The sequence below is a fragment of the Mastomys coucha genome, chromosome X (genome assembly GCF_008632895.1).
Source record: "Mastomys coucha isolate ucsf_1 chromosome X, UCSF_Mcou_1, whole genome shotgun sequence".
Lineage (NCBI taxonomy): Eukaryota > Metazoa > Chordata > Mammalia > Rodentia > Muridae > Mastomys > Mastomys coucha.
In genome coordinates, this window is record NC_045030.1 from 112,074,342 (window position 1) to 112,083,177 (window position 8,836).

Below are 8,836 nucleotides of genomic sequence, written 5' to 3' on the forward strand. Positions count from 1 at the left end.
ACAGCCAATAGATATATGACAAATCTCTCAACTAAGAAATGCAAAAATAAAATAAAATAAATTAAAAAATAAAATAAAAAGATTGAGTTATAACATTATCGTAATAACTGAAAAGTCCAAAAACAAAAAAAATGAGGATACAGAGAAAAAAGAAACTCTTATACAGTTAATAAGAATGTAAATTTGTATAGCCAGTGAAAAAAATGGTATGGGGGGGTTGGAGAGGTGGCTAAGAGGTTAAGAGCACTGACTATTCTTCCAGAGGTCCTGAGTTCAATTCCCAGCAACCACATGGTGGCTTACAACCATCTGCAATGGTTGCAATGATGCCCTCTTCTGCTGTATCTGAAGACAATGACAGTGTACTCATCATATATATCAAATAAATAAATTTTTTTTAAAGTATAAGGGTTTTTCAAGATACTAACAATAGAACTACTGCTATTTCTAGCTTTCCCACTACTGGGTATATACCAAAAAGAATGAATCTTCATGTTAAAGAGACAAGTACACTCTTTTTTGACTTTTCTTGGTTTTTAATTCTTCTTTCATATATTACGTCCTGACCACAGTTTCCCCTCCTCACCTCATCCCAGTCCTCCCCACCTCCCCTGTACCTCAGATCAACCTCCTCCCCCACCTTCCCTCAGAAAAAAGCAGGCCTCCCAGGGACACCAACCAAGGAGCTAGTACATTCTTAATTACACTTTAATTCACAACAGCCAAGGTACAGAAACTAAAATGTCTGTCATGTGATGAATGAATAAAGAGAAGGTAGTACACAGGCACAATGGAACACTATTCTGCCATTATAAAAAGAAGAATGAAATCGGGGCTTGGAGATATAGCTCAGGGGTTAAGAGCACTTGTTGCTCTTCCAAAGGAACCATGGTCAATTTCCAGCACAGACATGGTGACTCACAGCCATCCATACACAATGCCAGTTCTAATCCCCTCTCTAATCTCCTTGAGTTCGCACCTAGTGCACATGCATTTATGCAAGCAAAATACTTATACATAAAATAATTTTTTTAAAAAAAAGAATAAAATCTTGCCAACTGGAACAACATAGTATGTGAAGTGAAACAAGTCAATACAGAAACACAAATACCATGTGATCTTTATGGAATCCATGACACTATCTCACAGAAGTTAAGAGAACAGTGATATAACAGAAACTAGGGAAAGGTGAAAGAAGAATGGAGAGAGGTTAGTCATCAAGAAGAGTCAGTTCTGGTGACCTATGATATACCACAATGAATATACCACACTGTATACTTAGCAATAGTTAGAAGTGATTTCAAGAATATGGATAATAAACAAATAATAAAAGTCTAAAGTGATGGATATTATAACAAGCATGTAAGTCTGTCCTAATCAAAATAATGATGGTATTTGAATACATGAAAAAATTAAGTTAATAAAAATTAAGTTAATTAATTACTACATATTAATAATAAGACAGGTAATGATCTAATGAATAGGTTAAGGCAATTCACAAAGGAAATGTAGTGGCCAAACTACATAAATATTCAGCCTTATCTGTCATAAAATACAAATTCAAACAAGAAATATTATATGTGTATCAAGTATGTGGTCAAAAAGTAATATTTGTTTATCAAGTTTGTTGCTATACAGATGGCCTGTAAGACTTTCATCAAAGACAAACTTAAATTTAAGGGTAAACCTGTGACTCAGTTTATCCTCCCCATGGGTGATCACATGTCTTTGAAGAAAACTGCATTGCCATCTGATAACCCAAGGAAAATAATGCCTTTAGGTGAACCATTTTGGAGAAGTCTATTCACTAATGACCCTTATGACCTCTAGCTAAGCCTGACTACCAGTAACCCTGTTCAGTCCTTTCATGATACCAAACTGCAAAATAAAGCTGTTCTTTTTTTTCTTAGTAAAAGGAACCCAGAGAGCCTGTGTCTCTCTGCATGCATCATAGCTCTTCTCTTCCAAGAACACCAAGTTTTAGCATTTGCTGCAATGACTGCAACCGCAAAACATGTTCACAATAATGAAAAATAAGACATGAATGCCAATACTGAAAGATGAATCATTCTCATAACCACATCATTAATATGTGATTGTAAATCTTGGAATGAATGAAATTTAACTGAAAGAACCTGTATCCTAAAACATGACTAAAATTTCTGATCTCACTGCTTTAGTGACTGTAATTCTCTGTTTTTTGGTTTGTTTCTCATTTTTGGGGGGTGGGGTGGGGAATAAACATAACTAGGTCATCCTGTTTGCCTCCATAAAATGGTTGGCTAGCTGACACCAATGTCATAATGTTAATAATTAGGACCGGACATGAAGCTATTGTTGGCATCAGTTAAAAAAAAAAAAATGCCAACCACAAACCTAGAGTAAGCTAATCTAGTCTTCAGAGTATACAGGGTTTCTTTTCATTTGAAAAAAATCAACAAGCTCAATTCAGCATCTCAATTTTAGGTGACAATGACTTGTCTAACCTATCCAACCTAGATCAAAGTTGGCTAAAAGTAAGGTTCTAGATTTACTTGATGTGATATAATATTTACTCCAGACGTGGTAGTACTAAGAAACCAAATATTTCACCAAATTAATGTGGACAAGCATAGTACTAGAAAACACTAGTGAGAGGGGAAAATAGATGCTAGAAACTCAAAGCAGCCTAAGCACTTTGAAAATCTAGTTTGAGAAGAAAGAAATTAAGTTGCCTCTGTTTTCTCCACTATTTGTAATCTGTTTGGGGTTTTGGTTTGGTTTGGTTTCTTTTGTTAGAGATTGTTGTTTGTTTTGCTTATTTGTTTTCCCTATCTGCCTCAATATGAAAACATGTCAACTCTTATAATCATGTTCCAATAAATCACTAACTATGGCAAATTACTGTCTCTTTGTATACTGTCCTTTAATTAAACTATTAGAAAAACAAAAAGTAAATCTTTAGAAAAGTATCCCTATTTTACTAGCAACAACTATATGCCTCCCAAATTCCAAATCTTTCTATACTATGGATTATACACTGGGCATAGACAACTTTAAGGCTTTATACACATAACAGGCACAGCCTAACTTAGCAGTTCGCACTGAAACTGAATGGCAGATGATTTCACATAAGTTACAGGTCAATTATATGGAATTATAATTGTTTCTGTGCATTGGGATTTTATGTTAAACATGAGAATGTGAGGTTGAGCAACCACATTTGATTTTAATTGCTGTAGCCTGAGTTATCCAAAACATCATGAGAACACTGGAGAAAATGAGAAAATGACAAGCAGCACGGGAGATGAAAATGATGCTGTCCAGGGAACTCTAGTAACAGATGCGGCTCTCTCTGAGGGACCGGCTCAAATTTATGATTTACAGAGCAGCTTGGAGAATCCTCGGAATTTAATAAATCCTCCTTACTTTGTTAGGTTTCGAAAGAAGAAAAGATGATTTTCCTTTAAAAAAAAAAAAAAAGCTCAAAGAAGTACAAACTAAAACAGCAAGATCTGTAGGCTTTCTTTACCTCCTACAGTATCTCTAAGCAATGAAAAAGCACAACACACTATGTTCCCAATTAAAATGAATAATAAATCTATTCAAAAATCTGATTTTTAAAAAGGTGGTAATAAACAAAGGTCTTTCCAAGCAAGGAGCCAATGGGAAGAAGACAATGGACCTTACATTAACATCCGTCCAGTAACTCCATGAAAATCATGAGCTCTTACTTGATGTCGTCATGCAATACTAATGATAACAAAAGCACTTCAGTATGGCTTGTCAGGCCATAAAAATAGCACTTGCATTATGTAAGCATTTTATAGGAATTATTTCTTCAATATTTAACAGAGCTCATCCTATTTAGAAATAAGGTGAAACGTAAGAAGGGGTAAGGATGTACCTAATGTGGCACATGAAGCATATGTGGGATTCAAATTCTACCAATCACCTTATTATACTACTCAAATGAGATACATGCATGCAAAAGTATGCAAAAGACATGGACAGTGTCTTAGTTATTTAGGGTTTTACTGCTGTGAACAGACACCATGACCAAGGTAACTCTTATAAGGACAGCATTTAATTGGGGTTGGCTTATAGATTCAGAGGTTCAGTCCATGATCATGAAGGCAGGAACATGGCAGCGTCTAGGCAGGCATGGTGCAGGAGGAGCTGAGAGTTCTACATCTTCATCTGAAGGCTGCTAGAAGACTTGCTTCCAGGCAGCTGGCTCTTAAGGCTACACTTCCTCCAACAAGGCTATACCTACTCCAACAAGGCCACACCTACAAACAGTGCCACGCCCTGAGCCAAACATATTCAAACCACTATAGAAGGTCTAACACTGATGAATCTAAAGGACTTTTGTAATAACTACTTTCAATTTTATTTACTATTAAGTTACTTGCTGTTTTCTAGGCATTATTTTTGTGTATAAAAAGATAATATCTTTATTACATGTATTTCAACATTTATTATATGTAGTATGATATACATCCATTTCATCAATTTTACAGAAAAGTGACAACTTGCAATTTAAAAAAGAAAGCCACTAAGTAGGTATAAGACCGGAGATATAGGGAAGGAATATGTGCCCATTGTGATAACAGAAGCACAAACATCCTAAGATGTAAGTATGGGAAATCACTTGTACTGAGCCTAGCTTCCATGCAATTTAGCAAATATCAGTTTTTACACCACTTCCTGCAGCATTATTATCCCCCAAGGTTTAGAAATGGTATTCTACTGCTAACAGAAGTATTAAGTTCCTTGAATGAGAAGCCACTCAAAAGTAACTACATCAGAGTTGCAATTTGAAACATCAAGAATGGTATTGTGCTGTCAACCAGCCAGACCCCAGAGAGCTCCCAGGGACTGGACCACCAACCAAAGAGTACACATGGAGGGGACTCATGGCTCCAGTGATATAGCCTTGTTGGACATCAGTGGGAGGAGTGGCCCTTGGGCCTGAGGGTGTTCTATGCTCGAGCATAGGGGAATGCCAGGGAGGGAAGCCGTACTGTAAATAGTACAATGTCATTCCTTTTTTCTTGAATATTTTCTTTATTTACATTACAAATCACACACATATATAATTTTACCTAAACACAAGCTAAATCCTTTAGAGAAGCATTAGCTTTACAGCTCTTAAAAAAACAATGAATAGGGCTGCGGATGTGGCTAGGTACAGGACTTCCAAAGCCTATGCAAAGGCCCAGGTTCAAGGACCACCAGCATAAGACTGGAGGGAGAGAGTGGAAAAAGAGAACAGATCTATCTTCTTTAAGGAAATACCTAAGAAATTCAATAAGCTAGCTTACATAGTATCTTAGAGGAGGAACTTCTGCCCAAAGATAAAGCATCATAATTAAGAAAGGATAGCATGCTGACTCAATTCCTACATGGTGTTCTGAAAGCACAAATAACCAATGACATGAAAATGTTCTATGGTTTTAAGAAAAATTGTACAATTTTAACTCTGAGGAAGTCCAAAAAGTTCCTAAGAAAAGACAATATGTTAAATATTACAACCACAACAGGAGTAAGCACTCCATAGCAGTCAAGTATCACAAATATTGATTGTATGTATGTGCATTTACACTAATCAATGTCAAGCTATTATGCCACTTCATGTATATTACCTTTCTTATATAGATAGAAACTGTCAGTAACTTGTACATCTAACAGCACCACCCAAACATATTCTTGATCACAGTACATATGCCTCCAAATGAGGTGGCTATGGTATATTCTAAGCATGCCAGAATTCTTTCTAAAATAACAATATATTCTAAGTGAAGAGCTGTAGAATGCTCCTGTAGATGACACATATCAACATTATCATATAACCCTTTAACTTAGATTTCTTCTGCACTTGTAACTTCTCGTCTTTGCTGGAGATCAAACAAGTTACCAGAAAAATCACCTTTAGGACCTGTACCCAATGACAACTTTTCCATACCCCACAAAATTGTCACTAAAATTATACTTTAAATGCCAAACTATTCTGAAATGACAACTGTGTACAGAAGCCAAAGATCACATTCTAAGAATTTATGTCCATTTTCCTCCCCAATGAGATTCCAATTGGTTTTCCTTTAATCTATTTTCTTTTTAATCTTTCCCCAACAATTCAAGTACTGTACCTTAATTCTCTTCCTTTAGGTATTCTGATAATATCTTGAAAATATGACCTTAAAGGAGAGCTTTAAACCATGTCATGCAGAAGGTAAATATGCAGTAAGGTTGACAAACTTTTAAAATATTCTTGGATGATTCTATGTGACGAATCAATTGTCTTTTGATGACATTTTAACTAAAAAATTGCTAACAGGAAGATATAACTCACAGCTTATGCCTTTACTCTTTCTTATAATGACTTGCTTCATTCTGCTTTTGATAAGAGAACTGAAGTTATAAAACACTGCTTTTCCTATAGGTTACCTAAGTACTAATTTAATAAAGCCAATACATTTAAAGTCAGTGGTGTATTTGAGAAAGAAATCAGAAGGCTTTAAAAATGAAGCCAATTAAAAGCAATGATTGAAATCATAAGAATGATTTTTATTTAAAAAATGACTTTCAACACAAATGTTTCCATTTGTAATGTATCTAAAAGAATTAAAATATTTGATAAAAATAACACAACCACCCAAATAAATATAGACTTCAAGTATAATTTTGAAAAGACTTATTCTAAAATGGATGCGTTTTCAGTTTTAGGCAGGCAGACTGGAGAAAGTGAACTTTCTACTGAGTCTTTCAAGCTCTCCTTTAACATCTCCTCACTGCAGGTACAACCAGGTTAGTTGCTGCAGTGCAGCTATCTTCAAGTTGGGAATAAACACCCTCTCCCCCACCTCGGCCCCCCCTCCGCCCCACTGTTTTGAGAAAAATTACCCAGGTACATCTAGAATATGAGAATTTGTGTTCTGGATAATACTGTAAATGCTACCAGATTTACCTTCCTTATGTTCAAAACTGTGGAAATGGAAATGCTGAGAGTGTCTGACTCTTCTATTGCATGATCCCTGGAATTTGTTTCTCTGCTATCTGTGATAGCATACTTCAATTAAAAAATTTTCCATTTCTTGGATGATAATGGCCTTTGGACATTTACTAGCTGTGTGATTTTGGCAAGTTAGACTTCCAGGCTGCTTCTCTTCTTCTGTGTACTGAAAAGAATACCAATTTTTGCAAGGTTGTTATCCGGATTATATGATGTGCTTAGTCCAGAGTAAGGAATGGTAAGCATTTGAAAACGAGTTGTTATTATTTTTACTCTAAACCTGAAAACATGGGTGTTCTCACTGTTTGGTAAGAAAGCAAACAATTCCTTAACACAATGGGCAGGATCCCATTCACCAAAGCTTCATGTGGCCTACCACATTCTAAGACAGTGGAATCCCTGCCCTCCTCAAACTATCTTTTATCCTACGCAAACTACATCCCTTCTAGTTAAGAAAAGAACTGTTAATTGTTGCCAAGTGTTATTAGGATAACTAGTCAACTAGAAGCTGAAAAGGATTTCTGGCTCCACCCAAAACATGGAGAACTAATGATGGAAAAGCAAGAAGTGAGGTCAGACCCGGGATGTGGAACAGTGAAGCTTACTCTCACAGCACATCTAGTTGTGGTGTATGGATGGGTGACAGAAAAGATGCTTCCTTTCTGCATCATAAACTAGGATGTTTTAAACTTCGTAATGAAACAATAGTGGCTACCTCAAGAAAAAAATTCTTTAAGCTACTCAACACAACAGAAAAGAATACGTTTCCTTTCCTTGAGTAAAAGAATGACTGAGTATCATTCTCATAAAACTGCCAATTAGGCTTCATCTGAGCTGTAAAGTGCCTAGAATCATGTAAGTACATGGGGGCGGGGGTGTTCTATGAAATGGCGACACAAAATGATGGGAATATAACCTTGAAATCAACAAGGAGGGAAGGTGGCAATTATTTGTGCCAATGGCGTCTCCATTGATCAAATCCCGACCCTCCATTCTCATGACACTGCAAACCCACCCTCCTCTAAGGAAATTAACAGGAATCACCGCAGCAACCAACCTCGGCAATCGGCATCGACCAGATCGACCCCTACTCAAAAGGCGCAAAACACCGCGGGTCCAAGCCCCTCCCTGGAGCTGCCAAGTCCCGCGCTGACTCCAGACTACCTCACTTCCTTCCTGTTCTCCCTCCCAGGCTCGACCCCGGCCGTTTCTTGCCAACCCTCACCACTGACAGATAAAATAAAAGGCGAGAATGATCTCCAATATTTTTTCCAGGAAAAATCAGGGCCACACATACCCGTCCCTATTACGATCACATCAAAGTCCGAAGGGAGATTATCCGCCATCTTGACAGGAAGCGTGTCATGTGACTGTAGTTTGTAGTTGTGAATTTCTAAGGCACTCCCTCGGTAGAAAGCGGAAGGAAAAACAGTGCATTCTGGGTGTTGTAGTTCTAAGGAGGCGGGTGCAGGTAGGCAACAAAGGAGTAGTATTTAAAATGTTAATGCGAATGGTAAAACCTCGATCAATTTCACATACTTCAGGGAAATACCTTACTTATCCTATAGGTTTGATATGGAAACGAAATGTAAATATTCGACTCCTCAAGCAAGGATGAATGAGGAAAGTCTGTATATCCCTTTGACAATTACCAAGCAAAAATTGGTCAGAGATGCTCAGGCAGTAGTGAAATTCAAAAGAGCTCACTTTGAACAAAGGAATCATTCAGTCCAGGAAAACTGTTACCCTAGAGTGTCTGTACTTGTATTTTTAGAACAGAGGCCTCTCTTTTCATTGTATACTAATACTGATACTGTCCAACTATACTCTGTGTCTTTTTTT

At 36.8% G+C, this 8,836-nt stretch overlaps 1 protein-coding gene across 1 annotated transcript in view; it reads right to left on the reverse strand.

Moving 5' to 3' along the window:
• Positions 1–8,365, reverse strand: part of Chm (CHM Rab escort protein) — a 146,752-nt gene extending 138,387 nt beyond the window's left edge. Inside the window, exon 1 of the mRNA XM_031367171.1 lies at positions 8,292–8,365. Within this exon, the coding sequence (XP_031223031.1) occupies positions 8,292–8,340 (49 nt within the window). The 5' untranslated portion in view covers positions 8,341–8,365. The remainder of the gene's footprint in view (positions 1–8,291) is intronic.
• Positions 8,366–8,836: the final 471 nt, after the last annotated feature.